The sequence below is a fragment of the Pantherophis guttatus genome, chromosome 4 (genome assembly GCF_059756535.1).
Source record: "Pantherophis guttatus breed Tessera chromosome 4, ASM5975653v1, whole genome shotgun sequence".
Classification (NCBI taxonomy): Eukaryota; Metazoa; Chordata; class Lepidosauria; order Squamata; family Colubridae; genus Pantherophis; species Pantherophis guttatus.
The window spans coordinates 88,366,360-88,388,484 of NC_142066.1; the positions used below are offsets into that span (position 1 = coordinate 88,366,360).

The window sequence follows — 22,125 nt, forward strand, 5'->3', positions numbered from 1 at the left end:
TCTACCATATCTCAAGACCTAAAATGGACACTCAACATCAAAACGTCATAAAAAAAACACAACAAAGAATGTTCTTTCTGCGCCAACTCAGAAAGCTTAAACTGTCCAAGGAGCTGCTGATACAGTTCTACAGAGGAATTATTGAGTCTGTCATCTGCACCTCTATAACTGTCTGGTTTGGTTCTGCAACCCAACAAGACAGACACAGACTTCAGAGACTAATTAGAACTGTAGAAAAAACAATTACTACCAGCCTGCCTTCCATTGAGGACCTGTATACTGCACAAGTCAAAAAGAGGGCTATGAAAATATTTACAGACCCCTCACATCCTGGACATAAACAGTTTCAACTCCTACCCTCAAAACAATGCCAAAGAGCACTGCACACCAGAACAACTAGACACAAGAACAGTTTTTTCCTGAACACCATCTCTCTGCTAAACAAATAATTCCCTAAACACCGTCAAACTAGTTATTAAGTCTGCATTACTATTAATCTTCTCATCATTCCTATCACCCATCTCCTCCCACTTATGACTGTATGACTATAACCCTGTTGCTGGTATCCTTACGATTTATATTGACTGTTTCCTAATATGATTTGATTGCTTATTTCTTCCCTAAGACTATCATTAAGTGTTGTACCTTATGGTTCTTGACAATTGTATCTTTTCTTTTATGTACACTGAAAGCATATGCACCATGACAAATCCCTTGTGCATCCAATCACACTTGGCCAATAACCTAACCTAACCTAACCTAACCTAACCTAACCTAACCTAACCTAACCTAACCTAACCTAACCTAACCTAACCTAACCTATTCTATTCTATTCTATTCTTCTACTCTACTCTACTCTACTCTACTCTACTCTACTCTACTCTACTCTACTCTACTCTACTCTACTCTACTCTACTCTACTCTACTCTACTCTATTCTGGCATTGTATAAAACCCTATCAAAAATAATCAATGACATACAGTTCATACTATGCACTCAGATAAACCCTATTATTTTATGTTCTATCTATGTTCCACAACAGTGGAATTGTTGAGGATGACAGAAAACACTAAAATGGTCAAAGTGACGTATTTGAAAATATCTACTATTAGTTACTGTAAACCCTTTATGGACTTTTTGCGTAATACAAAGTTAGATGATTTGTAGCTGAAAGAGTGGAGGAAACACCAGTTTACCTCTGCACATGTCTAGAGCAGTTCTAACCAGGGCTTTCCTGGAAGCAACTGGTTCCTAAGAGTGGAGTTGGCTTATCGCAGGGGTGTCAAATTCAAGGCCCACAGGCGATGAGGCTGAATCCAGCTCATGTGGCCATCCTGGAAACTATAAGGTTCCCGGCCATGTCACTTTGGCCTGGCCCACACCATCCTGATATGTGTGCATGAGCACAGGCCCAGTTCTCCGTTGCCACATGCAGGGCAACTATAGTAGTCTGTGGGACTACAGTAAAAAAATAGTTGACCTTCCAGCCTCACAAGAGGTTTTTCGGAGAAGTTGGAATGTCTGCACTATTTTTAATTTAATTAATTTAATTTAATTAATTCAATTTATATGCCACCCCTCTCCGAAGACTCAGGGCAGCTCCCAATACATTTAAAAAATCATTGTAAAAAGACATTGAAAAATTAAAAAACATTAAAAATGAACGTTGCTTACCTGAACGTTCCTTCTCGACGCGCTGATGGAGAATCCAAAGTGAGGGTTATTCTAGCAGTCAGCACTGATTGTATGTGTCTTTAAATTTTCTTCAGACACGCCCCCTTGCACGTCATAGGCTTAGTTTTTGTTCACGAAGAGGCAGTAGAAGAATACGCATAGGTCCAAGTCCAGGCAGCCTGACCGGGCGGGTTGGATTCTCCATCAGCGCGTCAAGAAGGAACGTTCAGGTAAGCAACGTTCATTCTCCAACGCGCTGATTGGAGAATCCAAAGTGAGGGATATGCCCAAGCAAGTTCTAGTCCGGGGGGGTGGTGGCAGGCTGCGTCTGCGTGTCTGAAGCGGTGTATACTGATTGTAGAACTCGCCGTCCGAAGGCAGCATCTGCCGAAGCGTACGAGTCAACCTTGTAATGGCGTATGAAGGTGTTCAACAACGACCATGTAGCTGCTTTGCAGACCTCCTCGACAGAGGCCTGGGTCGCCCAGGCCGCCGAGGTGGCCGCACTCCGTGTAGAGTGAGGAAGAATGGAACAGGTTTCTTCTGAATCATGTAAGCCTTGGAGATACAGGCCTTCAGCCATCTCCCGATGGTGGACGAGGAGACCTTCCGTCCCATTGTAGCTGGCAAAAAAGAGACGAACAGCGCCTCTGACTTACGGACCAAGTGTTTGGTTCTACGGATGTACCGGCGTAAGGATCTGCGGACATCTAGAGTGTGCCACTGGGCCTCCTGTGGCCACCTTGGGTTTGGACAGAAGTCTGGAAGAACCAACTCTTGTCCATGGTGGTAAGGAGAGTTAACTTTTGTCAAGAACGACAGATCCAGTCGAAGCACCACCCTGTTGGGGAAGAACACACAGAGATCTTCCCGAACCGAGAGGGTGGCCAGCTCTGAAATGCGACGCGCCGAGGTGATCACAACCAAGAACACCGTCTTCAAGGTGAGGAGCCGCAGACTGACGGAACCCAACGGCTTGAATGGATGTTGTATAAGAGTCTGTAGGACTAGAGACAGGTCCCAGGTTGGATAGCGGTGGACCGCCGGAGGTCTCAAGTTCGCCGCGCCTTGTAGGAATCCCTTAATCTTGACATCATGGGAAAGTGGAGCGCCATCCTTGATCAATAGAACTGTAGTCAACGCCGCCACCTGTCGGCGAAGTGTGTTTGGGGCCAAACCTTTGTCCAGGCCATCCTGAAGAAAGTCCACAACCTCGGAGACAGACGCTGAAGTAGGATCCATGTGGTTCCTGGAGCACCAGACACAGAAAGAAGACCACGTGGCGTTGTATATGCGGCACGTGGACGGCCGTCTGGAAGCCTGGATGGTAGGCATGGCTCTCTCTGAGATGTTGTCTCGCCTCAGAAGGATCCGCTCAAGTGCCAGGCGGTCAACTGCAGCCATTGAGGCTCTGGGTGCAGAATGACCCCTTGGCTGAGCGATATCCTGTCGTCCGGGATGCGCCATGGAGGAGCGACCGAGAGGTTCAGGAGGTCCGCGTACCAAGCCCTCCTTGGCCAGTGAGGAGCGACGAGTACTACCTCCGCTTTCTCGCGCAGGATCTTGCGAACAAGTCGCAGTATGAGCGGCGTCGGGGGAAAGGCGTATAGCAGTCCCGGAGGCCAGGGAATGGCGAGAGCATCAATTCCTTCTGCCTGTGGACACGGGTAGCGAGCGAAGAATCGAGGAAGCTGAGTGTTGTCCCGTCGGGCGAACAGGTCGAGAATGGGAGTTCCGAAGCGACGAGACAGGTCGTGGAAGATGTTCGGGTGAAGACGCCACTCCGATTCGTCTATCAGCGTCCTGCTGAGCCAATCCGCGGTCACATTTGTCGTCCCGGAGATGTGCTGGGCCGAAGGGAGAGAAGGTGGGACTCCGCCCAAGTCATCAACAGGGACGCCTCGTTCATCAGTGGTCTCGAGCGCGTGCCCCCTTCGCGGTTTACATGTGCCATCGTGGTGACATTGTCCATCCGGACAAGTACATGTTGACCCTCCACGGTTGTCTGGAAGTGAAGGAGAGCAAGGCGAACTGCGCGTAGTTCCAGCCAGTTGATCTCGTTCTGACTTTCCGTCTGTGACCAGCTGCCCTGGGCAACCCCAGAATCGATGTGGGCACCCCAGCCCGACAGGCTGGCATCTGTCGTCACTGTAAGGCGAGGCGGTTCCAGGAAGGCACAGCCTTTCAACAGGGCCGGCGAAGTCCACCAGCGGAGTGACTTGCGGACCTCTGCTGGAAACTGCACGCGAGCATTTGAATTGCTGCAGCGGGAGCGTTGGTACGGGAGCATGAACCACTGGAGTTTGCGACTGTGAAAGCGAGCCCACGGAACGATCGAGATGCAGGATATCATCTTTCCGAGCAGTGAGGACAATAGTAGTAGAGGAATGGCCGGGAGTGAAAGTATTTGAAGAGCCAGCGACCGGATGCTGGTGCAACGGTCCGGAGACAGGAAAACCTGTCCTTGAACGGAATCTATGATCGCCCCCAGATGGAGAATGTTGGTAGTGGGGCTCAAATGGCTCTTCTTCAGATTCAGGGAAAACCCATGTTGTTGAAGGTAGTGACACGCAGTAGCCAAATCCCGTCTGGCCAGTCTCTGAAGCTGAGAGGATGAGTACATCGTCCAGATAACACAGTACCCTGATAGGTATCTGTCTGAGGCGAGCTGTTATTGCTGATAAGAGTTTTGTGAATGTCCTGGGGGCGGACGAAAGGCCAAAGGGCATAGCCCTGTATTGGAAATGATGGTTGCTGTATGCAAAATGGAGGAAGCGATGTTGTGACTGTCGAATTGGGACATCCAAGTAGGCCTCCGTAAGATCTATCGATGTCATCCAATCCCCTTCCCGAATGCACCCCAGGATGGATTTCAGGGACTGCATTTTGAATTGATGGTAGAGAATGTACTTGTTATTTTTTTTTTTATAATTTTTATTAATATATTCTATACACTAATACACAAATAAAATATACAATCCTGCCACCATGGTATAATATGATTACATTGTCCATAAGTATAAAATCATTCCTTTATACATACATATTTGCCACCATATATATATACATCATCATATATCTATTCTATTCCACCTTTTCTGGACCCAATCGTACCATACTTTCCAACTATTATAAAATTCTGAATCTTTTTTACCATTGATCAATCTAGTTAATCTGCATAAACCTGAACTTTAACTTCCTCCTGCCTAATCTTCATTCCTCTTACTTCCGTGTTTCCTCTCACTTCTCTAAGCAGGGGCTCTAAAGTTAATACAAATAGCAATGGGGAAAGGGGACATCCCTGTCTTGTACCTCTACGAATTTGAATTCTCTCCGTCTCCTCTCCATCTATGAGAACTCTTGCAGTCTGCTCCCGGTAGATAGCTCGAATTGCCCGAATAAAATTCCCACCAAACTCCATATATTCCAATTGAGAAATCATAAATTCCCAACTGATTCTGTCAAACGCCTTTTGGGCGTCAACAAAAATTAAAGCTAATTGTTTATCCGGGCGATTTTCGAAAAATTCTAGTGTATTCATGATAATTCTAAGATTATTTCGTAGATATCTATTAGGAAGGAAGCCGTTTTGGTCTGAGTGAATGAATTGGTTAAGGAAGCAGCTAAGCCTAGCTGCAAGAACCCCCGCAAATATCTTATAATCGGAGTTTAGTAATGATATTGGTCTATAGTTCTTAATAAGAGATAGATCAGTTCCTTCTTTTGGGATAATAGAAATATAAGCCTCAGTCCAAGATACTGGAACCTGAGCCTCTTTCATAACCGCATTGAATAAATCCATCATGTGTCTTCCTATCACGTCAAACACTATTTTGTATAATTCAACTGGAAGGCCATCTCTACCCGGGGTTTTGCCATTCGCCTGTGCTTTCATAACTGTTTCTACTTCCTCCATCGTAAATTCTGCATTAAGAATTTCCTTCATTGTTTCCGAGACTTTAGGCAAGTCTGTCTTTTCCAAATATTTCCGAATTTCACAGATATTTTCCTCTCCTTTCTGATAAAGCTGTGTGAAAAAATCCTGAGCTACCATTCTCTTGCCTTCCTTAGTACAATGGAAATTCCCAATTACATCTTTCAGCCCTTCTATTCTCCGTTGTTCCTGCTTCTTTCTAAGCCGGTAAGCCAACCATTTTCCTGTTTTATTCGCCCTTTCAAAAATTTTTTGTTTAGTCCACTTTAGTTTATTTGCTAATTCCTCTTGATCTAATAATTTAATCTGGTGTTGCCAGTATTCCCTTTCCTCTATCAATGTTGTCTGGGTTAATCCATTTTGCATCCTTTCTTCCACCCGTTGTAATTTATTCAAGAGCTTGTCTCGGTGTTTCTTACCCGCCCTACATTTGTCAATCATATATTTGATTAACCATCCCCTCATCACTGCCTTAACCGTATCCCATGTATTGTATATTGAAGTATCCTCTTTCTTATTTTCTTGGAAAAAAAGATATAACTCCTTCTTAAATTTACTCATGAATTCTTCATCTTTCAGGATACCTATATTCATTCTCCATCTACTCTTCCTACAATGTGGGATCTTCCAAGTTACCATTAGCGGGTTATGATCCGCCCACTGATTGGGCCCTATTTCCACTTCCGAGACCAGTCCTCTCAATTCAAGAGACATCCATATCGTATCTATTCGGGTCCACGAGTGGTGTCTGGGAGAGAAATAAGTATATTGATTTTTATTGGGATTTCTCAACCTCCATATATCCTGTAATCCAAATTCCTCCCTTAAATCATTACATATTTTTGGTAATGTTCTCTTAATATCCTTTAACCTTCCTTGTATGTTTCCCGGGACATAATCCTGCATTCTATCCGTTACAGCATTGAAATCCCCCACTAGACAGACATGTTCATATTCCAGTTTCCCCAATTTAACATATAAGTTTTGATAAAAAGTCCTCTGATTGTCATTAGGGGCATAAATACAAACCAATAAAGACTTCCACTGGGCAATTTCTATTTCGAGCATGAGAACCCGGCCTTCCTGGTCAGCAAAAACCTGCTGGGATTTCAAATGATGTCGTACATATACCACTATCTCTCTTTTTTTTTGACCTGCTAATGAGGTATAAGTTTTACCCAACGCCCGGCATTCTAACAAATGGTTTTGATCTTTTTTTATATGAGTCTCCTGCATGCAGACAATATCATACTTAGCCTTTCTTAATTTATTCAAAATCCTACTACGTTTATTAGGAGCATTTAAACCGTTAATATTTACAGATATCAAACGCACTAATTCCCCCATTTCCTTTTCTCACCTAAGTTTTTACTTTCCCGCTGTTATAGCCTTCTTAATTGTTTGTCTTGACTCCCTCAGAGGTGCTGTTAATTCCTCGACTTTTCGTATTCCCCCACCCTTCTTTCCCGCCTTTCCTTCTCTCCTCTCCTCTACCTCTTCTTCCTCTTGCGATTCCTCCAAACTTCTACTTTCCCCTTCTCCTTCAACATCTAATTCTGACAAATTAAATTGTTGTTCCATGAATTCTCTTGCTTCTTGAAGACTCCGAATCCTCACCTTCTTATCCCTCCATGTCATCAATAAACCTTCAGGCAATAACCAACGATACGAAATTGCATTTTTCCTCAGGAAAGTCATCAAAAATTGATATCTGCATCTCTGTTCCCTTACCCGACGTGGGATTTGTTTCAAAACTATCATCGGTTGGCCTTTATATGTAATAGTTTGATCTCTTGTTCGTTTATAAAATTCTTCACACAAAGCTTTCTTGTTAAAATGAACATGAATTTCCCGAGGAAGATTGTTCCTTTTTGCGTAGCTAGTGAATACTCTAAAGGTCTCATCAATATCCCGTTGGATCATGAGTCTATCTGCCTCCAAAGTTTCTGCAACTATTTCTCCTACAATGTCATCCAGTTTTTCCCCTTTCTCTTCCGCCACATTCTGTATTCTGAGGAAAAAAGAAGATCACTCCATTTCCAGAAAAATTATTTCTTCTTCTAAGTCTCTATTTATGGTTATTTATCTCTTCTCCCAACTGTCCATCCGTCCTTCGCATTTCTCCGTCTTCTTCTCTATCTCCTTCATTTTTTCCTCTTGTTGTATTAATGTCTGTCGTATATCTCCCAGTTCACTTCACATCTGTTTAATTTCTTCTTTAACCCCTCTCATTTCTGCTTTCACATCTGCTCCCAAGTCCTCAAAGTTCTTAGATGTCGACTCCTGGTTTTTAGCCATTGATTCCTGGATGGCTTGTAACATATTTTGAAGAGCCTGCATAGAGGGCGTCTTCCCCATCACCGACATATCTTCCGATGTTCTTCTAGAAGCTAAATACGTCGAATTTGGGGTTACAGCAGTAGGCAGAGAGATAATTTTCTTATTTGTTGTGGTAATAGTTGAAGATGCAGACATAACTGAAAACAACCACTGTTCCTCTACTCTTTGTTGAATAAATATATCAATCAAGTCTTTTAAATCAAATAAGTTAATCCATCAGCTCTTGATATATCCAAATTAGTCTATTTTCAATGTTTACTATGAGGCAATGTATATATATCTTTTTCCCGCCTCCTTTCCTTTCTTTTCCTTTCCTTTAGTTGTAATATCCCAATCCACCACTAGGTGGCAGTACAAGACCAACCAAGGGCAGTCTCCGTCTTCAGCAGTGGGGAAAGAAGAAAAAAATATCAAGTCAAGATGTGGCAAAAAGCTCGCCTCTTCTGATAATGTGACAAAGAGAGAAGTAAAAGAGAAAATCTCACTATGTCTTCAACAAGATCAGTCAATTATTCCTCATCCAACAGACAATATATTCAAATAAAAAAAGGGAGAAGATGAAGTTTTGATAATATCAAAGTTCAAAGGGAGATCAATAACTGCTTCTGAGGGGGAAATAACAGCTAGCAGCAAGAAGTTTACAAGACAGCCGTTTCTCTGTTTCAGCCGCTCCCCCAGTAAATGGCAAATCTTATATGTTTCTTAGGCAGGAGGTTCAGTCAGCTCTGAGCTAACTTAGTAAAGTAGAATTCTTACACCACGCTGGCGGGCTCCCCTCTCCAGTTGATATAGTCACGATTTCGGGGTGATCCCACGCCGCCCTCTTTCTGTGCTGGTATCCCGAGAAGAAATCTGCCGGCATGCGGGAAAGCCACCTCCTTGCATGCCCCAATGCCTCCCCTTCTTCGCAAGCTCACGATGGCGCAGGAACAACCGCCAGACACAGAAAAGGGAGAACTAGAAGCAGCTACACAATTCCTAGTCCTCCATTTAGCATGATGCAACCGGAAGCCAAGAATGTACTTGTTCAATTCCTTGAGATCTAGGATACCCCGGCAGCCGCCAGAATGTTTTGGAACAAGGAAAAAGATGGAATAGAAACCGGTCCCACAGTGTTCTGCGGGAACCGTTTCTATGGCGCGGATGTCTATGAGGTGTTGTATCTCCCTCTCCATCAGTCGCCGTTTGGTCGGGCTGGATGACACGGGGCATTGGATGAATCTGTTGTGTGGGCACGAGCGAAGCTCCAACGTTAAGCCCAATTGAATGGTCTGGATGACCCAGGCATCCGACGTTGTTGATTCCCATTGAGTCGCAAAGTGTTGGAGGCGGCCCCCAATGGGAATGTGAAGTAGGTAGTCACTTCCCTCTCCGAAAGGCACGGGTCCCTGTGCCTCTGAAGGGGCGCTTGGTTGGTGCCAATCGTCTGCCATGGTCCCGGAACAAGGATCTGTCATAGGAGAGATCGAAACCGTGAGAGTAATGTCCTGTGGAGAAGGATCCACTGGTCCCCTGATCGGCCCGAAAGGACTGCCTCTGGCCATATGGGACAGCTCTGCGTTCCCTCTGTATGACAAGGGAATGACCTTACGTTTGTCCTTGTCTTCAACAAGAATCGGGTCCAACGCCTCCCCGAACAGATGGGTCCCTTTATACGGAGCCGATGCAAGTCGCCATTTCAACTTCATGTCCGCTCTCCAGTGTCTCAGCCAAAGCAAGCGCCGGGATGTCACTGACGAGACCAAGGCACGGGACGCGAACTTGGCAGCATTAAGAGAGGCATCAGCAGAATATTCCGTGGCCGCCACAATTTTGTTGATATCCTGGTGGACCCTCGAGTCCTCCGGGGGCAAGCGTTCCTGGAGTGGGCGCAATCAAATGAGGGTTGCCCTATTGAAGAATGACTCTGAAGTGGCAACTTTGACTGCCCAGGCCGCAGCATTATGCATCTTGCGGGCAGTTACTTCCGCTTTCTGGTCCTCCGTTCGGAGGCCATCGGCAATTTCATGAGACAGGATCGAAGAAGATGAAGTCAAGCCCGCCAATGGGGCATCGACAGCAGGTAACGCCAAAACGTCTTGGAGAGACGGGGCTGAACAGTATAGCTTGCGATCAAGACCGGTGGGTGCAGGTAACGAGGATGGACCAAGACCGTTGCACTACTTCCGTGAATAGTTGAGGACACGGAATGTAGTTAAGCTCAGCTTTAGGCACATTAAACAAGGATTCATGAGGCTGAGGAGTCGTCGAGGAATCCAAGAGACCTTCCGAGGTAGCCAGATGAGTGGCTGCCTTTGCCTTGTGCAACAAAGACCGAAACAGACACGGTCGAAAGAGTCCAGTAAAGGCCGGTCTGTCCGGAAGGAGGCCTTCATCATCGGAAAATTCCATTTCCTTTGGGGCCTCCTCGTCCTCCAGAGATGAGGTGTCTGCTTGCGCAGAATCCAACTGGGACGACAGTTGTTCCGCCTGGTCATCGTAACGAAAGACCTGGGAAGACGGAGGAGGGGGTGGAGGCGGAAGTGGCGGGGGATTAGCCTTCAGTTGCGCAGCACTGTACACCCTAGATTGGTTAGCACTCGCTGCCAATGTCTTAGAAACAGTCTGAGAAATGAGATTCTCAATGTCACAAGGAAACATGACATGTGAAGGCCCCCCCAGGGCGGAGCCCTGCAGCCGTGGGGGGGAAGGTAGCCTCCGGAGGCGTACTTGCAGGAAGCCGTCTACACGATAGATCCACCGGAATTGCCATGCTGTGTGAAAAGGCAGCGGAATGAATTGCCACTTCAGGTGGCGTAGGGTAACTGGTGGTAGGGACGATACCCTGGTCACCAGGAACCATGCTTCCTGACTGTGAAGCAGGCAGCTCCTCCGGGCTGGCGTCTGAATCAACCGCCTGCGAAGCAGATAACAGTGCTTGTCGTTGAGCTAATTCGAATTGACGTTCCAGCGCTTTGTGTCGTCTTTCGGCGTCTTTGGAGGAAGCTGAGGAGGATTTATGACCCCCCGTTGAGGTAGCCACAACGGTCGCTACTGCGTGCTTAGCTCGTTTTTTTGATTTTTTCTTTGCAGGCCCCGGGGAGGCTGGAGCCACAGAAGGCTCAGAGCTGTGTTCCGAGTCAGATGAGAGTCCGCAGTCTGCCATCTCAATGCTGAGGATACGAGGAGATAAGGTAAGTAAACATCACCAATTTCAATTAATTTCTGGTTTCTTTCTTTCTTATTTATTTATTTATTTATTTATTTTTATCATTGTTGTTGTTGTTGTTGTATGAAAATACATCTACGCTGTAGAATTCATTGGTCAATTTATTTATTTTTATTTTATTTTATTATTTTATTTATTATTTTATTTTATTTTATTATTTTATTATTTATTTTATTTTATTATTTTATTATTTTATTATTTTATTATTTTATTATTTTATTTTATTTTATTTTATTATTTTATTTTATTTTATTTTATTTTATTTTATTTTATTATTTTATTTTATTTTATTTTATTTTATTTTATTTTATTTTATTTTATTATTTTATTTTATTTTATTTTATTTTATTTTATTATTTTATTTTATTTTATTTTATTTTATTTTATTTATTGTTTCCCTCAAAAGGTTGGTTTACAGGGGTTTTTGCTAAATAGCTTACCCCCCCCCCTTTTTTTTTCTTTCCAAACACAGGTCAAGACATGCCCTGTGTGGAACCAGGAAACTTCAGGTAGGTGGGTCCTGTAACAGGCTTCAGTTATATGGCCAAGCAACAGTTAATGTTTTCTTCTTTTTTTTTTTTACATTGTAGTAATTCCTATGGACACCTGAGGGCGCTAGAGCGACTCTTTTTACTATAGTCGCTGCTTCAGACCCTCTGTCTTTAACAATGCCGGTCCTGCACGGGCAGTCCCTGTGCTGGCAAGCTGTAACTTTAAATTTGCTTCAGCACGCTCACGCAGCACTGTAGCCGGCAAGGGGTATTTATTTATTTATTTATTTATTTATTTTGCCATTCTGCGCAGCCGCAGCCTTGTTACTGGGCAGAAATGCGCAATGGAGGGGACTGAGCACACGCAAGTTCCCCAGTCAGTCAGAAAACGCTGCTGACCACTGCACATGTGCAGAGCTGCTGCTGGGTGAAAGAAGCATGGCCACAAAACTGAAACTAACCACGCAGTAATGGCGGCCCCTCTAGCCTTAAAACAACGGCACAAAACACACAAACAGCCTAGCGCCGATCCAGCCACCCACAGAAATATAGAGAAACGCATGGCTACTCAGAAGTAGCCCAAACGTGCTTTTAGTACCTGCATAGGGGGAGTATACCACTGAGAACAGGGCAGGGACTCCATAGCGGCATGACTAATAGCTTTCTAAATGTGAGTGTACCTCTGAGAGCAGGGCAGGGATTCAGTAGCCTCCCCTGAGCTTGTCAATTAAATCCACAGCTAGAAATTGCTCACTAGCAGGTATATCTTTGTAAATTACCCCAGACTTAACTGGTCAGCCAGACTGACAAACCAGAAGGACTTACTTTGATCAGGAAAAATGCTTAAAGTTTCACCGTTTGTACCAAGTTCAATCCAAATCCAAAGGCGTAATTAAAATCCAGTCCAATAGTCAAAATACCAAAAGAATCCAAAGTGAAGGTTTATATTCAATATAAATATAACACCAGAGATGGATGAAAACAAGTCTGAATAGCTGACTGAGTGAATAAAAACTAAGCCTATGACGTGCAAGGGGGCGTGTCTGAAGAAAATTTAAAGACACATACACTCAGTGCTGACTGCTAGACTGTTGAATAACCCTCACTTTGGATTCTCCAATCAGCGCGTTGGAGAACATTAAAAACTCATTCACACCATTCATGGCCGGATCTCGCCAGATCACAAGAGTGAGATCAACGGCCCCAGGCCTGCTAGAAAAGCCAGGTGTTCACCGCTTTTCGGAAGACCAATAGGGTGGGGATGGTCCGGACCTCAGAAGGTAACTGGTTCCAGAGATCTGGGGCAGCCACAGAGAAGGCCCTCCCCTATGGGCCCGCCAGCTGACATTGTTTAGCTGATGGGACCCGGAGGAGACTAACTCTGTGGGATCTTACCGGTCACTGGGAGCTATGCGGCAGAAGGCGGTCTTGAAGATAACCTGGCCCTGAGCCATGTAGGGCTTTAAAGGTAATAACCAACACCTTGAATTGTGACCGGAGACCAATAGGGAGCCAGTGCAGCTCACGGAGAATTGGTGTAATGTGGGTGTACCTAGGTGCACCGACAGCTCGCGCGGCTGCGTTCTGGACCAACTGTAGTCTCTGAACACTTTTCAAGGGTAGCCCCATGCAGAGTGTGTTGCAATAATCTAAGCATGAGGTGACAAGGGCATGAGTGACTGTGAGGAGAGCCTCCCGATCCAAGTAGGGTCGCAGTTGGTGCACCAGGCGAACCTATGCAAAGGTCCCCCTAGCCACAGCAGTCAGATGTTGCTCTAATCTTAGCTGTGAGTCTAGGAGGACACCCAAATTGTGAGCCCGTTCTGAGGATGGCACTTTCTCCCCCCACCCCAGAACCAAGGATGGACAATCGATATAGTCTTTAGGAGGCAATACCCACAGCCATTTGGTCTTGTCTGGGTTAAGTCTGAGCCTGTTGACTCCCATCCAGACCCTCACAGCCTCCAGGCACTGGCACAACACATCCACCGCATCACTGAATTGACGAGAGGTAGAGATATACAGCTGGGTATCATCCGCGTATTGCTGATATCTCACCCCGTGTCATCGGATGATCTCACCCAGCGGCTTCATGTAGATGTTTAATAGGAGGGGAGAGAGGACCGAGCCCTGAGGCACCCCGCAAACAAGGGGCCTAGGGGTCGACCTCTGTCCTCCTACCAACACCGACTGTGACCGACCAGAGAGATAGGAGGAGAACCACCGTAACACGGTGCCTCCCACTCCCAGCTCCCTTAGTCGTCCCAGAAGGATACCATGGTCAATGGTATCGAAAGCCGCTGAGAGGTCAAGTAGCACCAAGATGGAGGAATGACCCCCATCTCGGGCTCGCCAGAGATCATCCATCAGCGTGACCAAAGCAGTTTCCGTGCTGTAGCCAGGCCTGAAGCCAGACTGAAAAGGGTCTAAATAATCTGTTTCCTCCAATGACCACAGGAGCTGAAGTGCCACCACTTTCTCTACAACCTTTCCCACAAAGGGTAGTTTGGAGACTGGACGAAAGTTCTTTAATTCTGCTGGATCCAGGGAAGGCTTCTTGAGGAGGGGCCTTACAACCGCTTCCTTTAATGGTTGCGGGAAGGCCCCTTCCCTCAAGGACGCATTAACTAAAGCCTGGAGCCAGCCTCGTGTCACCTCCCTGCTGGCCAAAACCAGCCAGGAGGGGCACGGGTCCAACAAACAAGTGAAGGAACTCATCGCTCCTACAGCCTTGTCCACTTCCTCAGGAGTCACAGGCTCAAACTTATCCCACACAATGGGACTAAGACCTGCCCCCATCATCTCGGTCGGAATTGCCCAATCAGAGTCGAGGTCCATCCGAATCTGAGCGACTTTATCTGACAGAAACTGCACAAACTCCTCAGCTCTACCCTGCAAGGGCTCCTCCACTTCCCCTACATTAAGGAGGGAGCGAGTCACCCTAAATAGGGCGGCTGGGCGCAAATCAGCGAATGCAATAAGTGCGGAAAAATGCAAGCATTTTGCCACCCGTATCGCCACTAAATAAGTCCTAATAAAGGCTCTTAAGAGTATTCGGTCAGATTTGGAGTTACTGATCCTCCAGCGTTGCTCTAGACATCTCTTCTGGTGCTTCATTTCCCGGAGCTCCTCAGTAAATCAGGGAGCTTTCCTGGATCCACTGCCATGGAGAGGTTGCAAAGGCGCAATCCGGTCCAGTGCCCCAGATGCTGCCCTATTCCAGGCAGCAACCAGGGACTCAGCCGGACTGTGGATAAGGGAGTCAGGTATCTCCCCAAGTTCCTTCTGGGACCCTTCAGAGTCCACTAGGCGCCTGGGGTGGAACCACTTAATCGGCTCCGCCTCCCTGCAATGGAGGAGTAGCGCCCTGAAATCTAACTTCAGCAGAAAAGGATCTGACCACGACAAGGGAGAAGCATCTATAACCCTTAATTCCAGATCATATCTCCACTGCCCCGAAACACCAGGTCAAGTGTGTGTCCCCCCCTATGAGTCGGACCCTGAACTACTTGAGTCAGGTCCATGGTTGTCATGGAAGCCATGAACTCCTGAGCCGCATCTGAGGATTTGCCAAGTGACGGCAAATTGAAGTCCCCCAGTACCATAAGCCTGGGGAACTCCATCACCAGCCCGATTACTGCCTGTAGCAGCACAGGCAGGGCTGTCGTAATGCAGCTGGGAGGCAGGTCCGTCAACAACAAGCCCAACTGAGCCCTTGAGTCCAACCTCAAGAGGAGAGACTGATACCCAAAAATCTCAGGGGCAGGGATCCTGCGAGGGCAAAGACTCTTCCGGACAATAGCTGCCACTCCTCCACCCCTTCTCTGGAGTCGCGGCTGATGCAATATCTGGAAGCTGTCTGGGCACATCTCTGAGAGGGGCACACACCCCTCCTGGCCCAGCCAGGTCTCAGTTATGCATGCCAGGTCAGCCCCCTCCTCCAGGATTAAGTCCCTAATGAGGGGGGCCTTGTTAACAACAGACCTGGCATTAAACAGCAGCAGCCTGAGGCCAGGGCCCTGACATCCCAAGTCACCAGGTATACGAGACGAGCCCGGTGAACAAGAACCAGAGGGGCCGGAACAAGTAATCGCTTTGAGACAGCGAGTCCTAGTTCCCCAAGAGCGGCCTACCCCTCAGCTCCCGCCATATCTACCTCTCCCAGTCATAACCGCAATACTCTGGCTCTCCAACACCCCAGAGATCCCCTCCCCCACCTCAATGGCCCGCCTCCTCCCCGGCAGGCAAGGCACCCCACTCATACCGAGCCGGGGGTCATATCTGAGCCCCCATCTGCTTCTGTTTGCACACTCAGCAGAGGGGGCTCCATACCTTGCCCCCAGCTCCCTCATTCTCCCCGAATTCAGCCACTCCAAACCCATTCCTTCCATCCAATCCATCCCAACACCCTCACACATACACACACCCTCCCCAAGATAAAATTAATGTATTGAGCAAAAAGATATCAGGTGAGTTAAAACAAATCTAAAAGTGCTCTGGAGACCACCGATGGCTTGAGAGGAGCCACATATTGAGATAGCCCAGCAAACAGCGGGTGCCCTCCAGCCGTTGAACCTTGGCCCCCTCCAGTCCTTTCCAAAAGCTGATGGCCACTCCACCATCTTGCCTTGGGGACCCCGTGGATTTCACAGAAACCTCCGGTCTTTCTTTCAGATGTTCATCCTGGTTAAAGTCCTGTTTTCCTCTCCACCAGTACAGTCTAGAAGCCACGACTTGGCTCTATTTAAAAACATTGCATGTGGAATAAACCTGGTTCTCTCCAAAGAAGGTCTCTGGCCCAGGATGTCTGTTTTACCAGCAATGTGAAAAGTGGGGATTAAAGCCAATTAAAGTCAATTTGGCTGAAAATTTTCCCAAAAAGGACTCACCATTGCAAGAATGCTAATTAACTTAGTAGGTTCCTCTGCATCTACTTTCAGCTTGCTTAGTGATATTTCAGATCCTGAAGTTGCTGACTCATTCCTCAAGTAACCACAACTCAGCTTGTCCATAGATTAAGGGTCATCCAGGTTTAAGGTTGCTCCAGACGTTAGCTTTTATCTTCCCTGAGCTGCTCCCCAGCCAGCCAGCCCACCCTAGTGAAACCGAGGTGATAAATAACCTTGGGTAATAAGAAGGGCTCTAGGACCCAGGGGAATAAGGGAGGCAAACTCTGGGAGTCAAACTGCAAATTCCTCACACAGCGCAGTCCAAGATATTTCCTCTTGGTTGTTGTAGTTGTTTGTTTGTTGTTGCTTCAATTGCTTCTTTCGTTTGCCTTCCCCTCCCTTCTCTCCAAACGCTTCATTGCCTTCCTTCGTTGGGGTAGAGATGTTAAAACAATTGTTCCCTTCTGAACTGGTAAGCAAAAAAACTGGGTTTTTTAACCATAGTCCCACAGACTACTTTAGTTGCCCTGCACGCAGTGACAGAGAACGGAGCTGGAAAGCAGGTTAGTGAAGGGATACGGCTGGCCGGTGGAATCGTGGTGAGGACTTGGCCTGGCTGGCCTGGCTGAAGGGCCCTCAGGTAACCCGGGATGGGGGGGGATGGGGCAGCTCTGCATCCCCTGCCTTGTGTCGTCCTATGCACCACCACCACCTCACTTTGTTCTTTGCCACTTCTTGCTCACCGCCAAAACCTAGCAGGAGGCTGAGCAACGCGCTGGTGCAGCAGCCACAAAGTGAGGTGGTGAGGGATGAGAATGAAGTAAGGTGGGGGGTGCAGAGCTGCCCCCACTGCCCAGCACCAACTTACCTGATTGTCCCGCCAGCCAGGCACTGAAGCACCACAACTGCCACCACAGCAAGACAGAGAGAAAGAGAAGGGGGGCTCTCCAAACTGTGTGTGTGTGTATGAGAGAGAGAGAGAGAGAGAGAGAGTGATCTCTGCTTCAGTCGGGGTATTCAAGCTGTTGGCGGTGGTGGCAGCCACCTAAGCAGACATGAGTTTCCCCTTCCTAACCAGCCAGCCCCACCTGACCTGGCTAGCAGTAAGGCTGGCACATACAAGCGAGCAGCATGCCAGGGCCAGAGCCGGCGTTGGCTCCTGTGCCTGCCGGTTCAGATTCCACGGCCGGCCTTATTGTTTGAAGGCTGAAGAAAGCCTTTAACTGAGCGAGGAGGCACTGCGGGACAAGTCCTTCACATCTACGTCCAGCCCACCAGTTTGCCATGCTGGGGTAGGAATGACTCTGTCCCGCAGAGCCCGACGCTGCTTTAGCCCCCACCTTGCTTTGTCCTCCATCCCCTACCACCTTCGCTGCTTAGGTGGCTCTTGCTGCCCCCACCATTGCTGGCAGCTTGGGTGCCCTGGCTGAAGCACAGATCGCTGTCTCTTTCCCACACACACACACACACACACACACACACAGAGGTTGCATCGGATTGCTCTCTTGCTCTCTCTCTCTCTCTTGCTCTCTCTCTTGCCCCACTTGCAGGCAAGTGTGGAACAATGAGGTCTCATTAAGTAGTTAAGTGGAAAGTAGTTGGGGAGGGGAGCAGGAAACCAGCAAACACTTTTTGCACTGAGAATGAAAGTTTCTGGGTCCTTGACTCTCTGCAAAAGAGGATGGGTGCCTGAACCTGCATGATATTATAGCACCCAAGAGCGTCCATTCTCAGCACGAAAAGCATTTCTGAGCCAACTCTCCTCTCCCTTCCTCAAAGGCAAAGAAACAGCAGCAGAGAAGATACAAATGTTTGCAAGGTAAAGGAGTCCTTGGGGCAGGAAGAGATGGAGAAGCATGAGGTATTTTAGCGGGTCGGGTAGGCCTTGAGGGCCTGTTCTATCACTAGGCTCCCCCATGGCCTTCCCCACCCTTAAGATACCTCATGTGCACTTAATGAATGGCACATTGGTATTCTTGAATAGTGAGTTCTTAGGAAAGTATCCCCTTTGTGTGCTGCAACAGCCATTTCCAGTGAGGAAAACAGGACAAAGCAGAAGGGGGAAAATATTTTCTTTTGCTATATTTCCAGTCTGAATTAGACTATGCAGGAGAGCCCTTTTAAGCCTTATATATATGGAAAAGCAACTAACTCACCTCTGTTCTTAAATGCTGTTGCACATAAAAAACAGAGGAGCTCTAATCAACTATCAGAGCCATCATTTTGACAGTTTTGCTGTACTGTTGTCTGTGGACGCCCCCATGAAATGCAAGCATGGTAAATTGAGCCTGGTTTGTTCTATATAGTCTATAGTCTTAGTCTATAAGTGGCCACAAGCTACTAGCAAAAGTGGCATTTGATCACAAGGTGAGGAGGCAGCGAGAAATTTTTCCCCTTTTGCTTTTGAGCATCCAAGAAGGTACAGGAAAGACAAAGAAAAAGAAGCAAAGAGGGGAAAGAAGAAAAAAGAAAGGAGAATGAAGAGGGAAGGAAAAAGAAGAAGGAAAAAGGAAGGAAGGAAAGGCGATTATAATGAGAGAGAGTGAGGGTCTGAGATAAATCCTGCCTTAGCACTTGGCCACCAGCAGCTCTGCTGCCTTTTGCCCTCCCCTTGTCCCCTCTTCCTGACCTCTCCTGGTGGTCTCCAATCCTATCACTGAGGATGCTTTGGTTACAAAGCCGGGTCTCCTGGGAAGGAGGAGTGGGCCTCCCTCTGATATACACTTTGCCCTCCCGCACACACCATGAGCAACCTGGCGAAGGAGCTAGCACAGCAGTAGTGGGAGCTGGCCACGCCCATCATGGCCACTGCCATCACGCCCAAGTCAACCACAATCCTGATGCGGCCCTCAATGAAATTGAGTTTGATACCCCCGGCTTATTGGAAGATTATATTTAAAACAAACTTCTTAGCATTTTTCTTTTTCAAGAATGGGAGGAAGGAATGGTTAAGATATATAAATTGGGCAAATTCACATAAAGGCTGAATAAGGAAAAGGCATGTTCCCATCTCCCTCTCTGGGGAATGATCTGATACTCACCATCGAGTATTGTCGTAGTAATGCTCCAGCACCGAGTATCCGAAGAAAGAGTTATTGGGTCCTTGATAAATCACGGGATGATCCAGATCGATGTTATAGGAATAAACCAAGGCCACGGAAAGCGTCGCCACTAGGACTTTAAATCCACCCCGCTTGCCCTCCCAGGGAAATCCAGCCATTCTGTAGTTTTCAAAGTACGCCTCCTCTCAGCCGACTAAGAAAAGCCCTTTCTTGTCGGCTTTGCGGCAGGGGAGAGATGCGTGGCCGCTGCCTGCCGCCCGCGCTTCGACTTTGAGGAGGCAGGATCAGCAGCAGAGAACAAAACGCCCTCGCAGCAGTTTATAGCATTCAAACAGTTCCTTCGCCACAAACAATAAAGAAGGGAGGAGGAGCGATTAAGCCAAAATTCCCGAGTCAGCGTTGTCCCGCTAAAGTCTCGAGTAGCAGCGAAAAGCGCAGTTAGCGAGAGTAAACACTCCTGAATCCGGAGCGCTATTTCACGCCAACCCCCAGCCCAGGTCGCGTGGGGCCACAGTTCCCCTGTTCCAAAACGCCGCCGTCCAAACTAAACGCCGTAGCCATGGACGCCCTCTGGTGCCCGGTCTAAGAGGCTCAGCAAGGCAACTCTTCTCGGAGCGTTGTCACTGCTCTTTTCTTGGCCGACTGGGGGTTAAGTTTTAAACACACTGCCTGGCTGTGGTGACGCAACTCCACGGTAGTGTAAAACTGGGGTTGGAGAATGTACAGCGCAATGCATTATACAAAGGCACTCGATTGTGCCGATGAAGGCACTTGGGTATAACAAACCATAACTTAATTAACTAGGGCTGAATGATGGGAGGACTGTATATTTTCTATTTTTAGCGTACCATAAAACCATTATTATCCATGGTATTGCCAAATATTCCCTAGCTGGCTTCCCATAAGCAAATTGGAAACAGCAGGAAGTCAGAAGTCAGTCACATGACATCGTCATTTAACAACCCATGTTGTCCTCAATAACAGTAACAGGGCCTGCCATTGTTATGCAGAGAAATTGTATGACATCATACTTTATAACCACATTGCTTAATGATGAAAATTCCAGTCCCAATTACCATTGTTAAGTAGAACTACTCACAAAAACCTAAATAAAGAAGCTGCTGAAATGGACTATTTTGTCTTAAGCTTTTAAACTGTTTGATTTTATAGACTTTGATTATGTTGGAAGAAATGTCCATTTGGGCTCAATTCCAAGCCTGAAGAAAGAGACTGAAAACATGGAGACCGCTTGGAAAGATAGTTTAATGATGGACAGGACCACATGGTTTGAGGCCCTGGACAAAAAAGATCACATGGGTGATTTATACCCAATCTTGGGCCCTGCCTTGGAGCTTCCTGTTCCTGTGTAAAGGCAGGTATCCTGATTGGTTGTCAGGCTCCCATGGGGCCATGCAGGGGTAACTTTGTAGGTTGTCTTGAATCCCAAGCTTGGTTGAAATTTGCTGAGTGATGCAATCTCCACAGGTGCCATGTGGTGAGTTCTGTTGCTAGATGGGTAGAGGGTTAATCCTATTATTTCCTGAGGGTAAATGTCTTTTGTGTTGTAGATAAACTGGCCGAGCCTTTCTGGGACTATTAGCAAAAATAGGGGCTGCTTTCCAAGAGCATGTTTCTCCTTTTCTCATCCAGGAAGGTATAATATTCTGCCTTTTTAATATTTCCTAGAATATTTCATTCTTCTAGGAGAGGGATGGGTGCTAACTTCCTACAATCCCCCCTTTTGTGCTAGGGCAAATAATTTTGCCAATTATTTTGCCCTCAGCACAAATCCAGGGTAGCGTCAGAGTATATTTGATACTCATGATCAGTTTGAACCATCATTAAGGCAAACTGTTTTCCCTTTTCATTGTGTTTTGGAGGAGCAGGACTGCAGGACTTAAGGCAGCTCAGGCCTGGGGAGGGGAGAACAATTACAGAGGCAGCAGAAAAGTATCCCTTGGCTCCCAAAAGGGGAGCTTTCAGCCATAAACATCTAGCAACCAGGAAAAAAGTCCTCTAAAGGAATTTACAGTATCCAATTTTCCATGCTAATTATTTTCAGAGATTTGATGTCACTGTCAGATCCCTAAAAGTGATACTGCCATTCAATTGAGAGAAGGGGGAAAGTTGGATTCAATTTACTAGCATTGTCTGTGTCAACAAATATTTTGCAACCTATATCCTAGCGCCAAAGCACCCTGAGATCTCCTTAGCGTTGAGGAATGTTTATGACAGCCATGTGGGCTGTTTCACTTTAAAGGATAACAGAGGATAATGATGTGAATACATGTTTATCCAGTTCTAAGGGCAGCTAGTAAAGAAAACATTTTCACACTTGTGTATTGGCTAAAATCTGCATTCTGGCTTAAGGGAGGGGTCTCTACTGCTTTAATCCTACTTGTCTTGCCTAAGGGTATTCGGATGTTGCTTTGAATCCATTGCTGTCACTTCTGCTTAATAAAAGGTTCCTTTTGAAGTACTATGTTTCAACCTTTTTTCCTCCTAACAATTTAAAATTCTTGTCCCT

General features: G+C 46.6%; 1 protein-coding gene across 5 annotated transcripts in view; it reads right to left on the minus strand.

Annotated features, from left to right (window-relative positions):
• ITGA9 (integrin subunit alpha 9) overlaps positions 1–20,396 on the minus strand; it is a 588,487-nt gene extending 568,091 nt beyond the window's left edge. For 4 of the 5 annotated variants that reach the window (XM_034425607.3, XM_034423994.3, XM_034424808.3 and 1 more), the window contains exon 1: positions 19,578–20,396. In XM_034425607.3, coding sequence (XP_034281498.1) covers positions 19,578–19,756 — 179 coding nt within the window. In that variant the 5' untranslated portion in view covers positions 19,757–20,396. The remainder of the gene's footprint in view (positions 1–19,577) is intronic. The other variant, XM_060686085.2, reaches the window with a different exon arrangement.
• Positions 20,397–22,125: the final 1,729 nt, after the last annotated feature.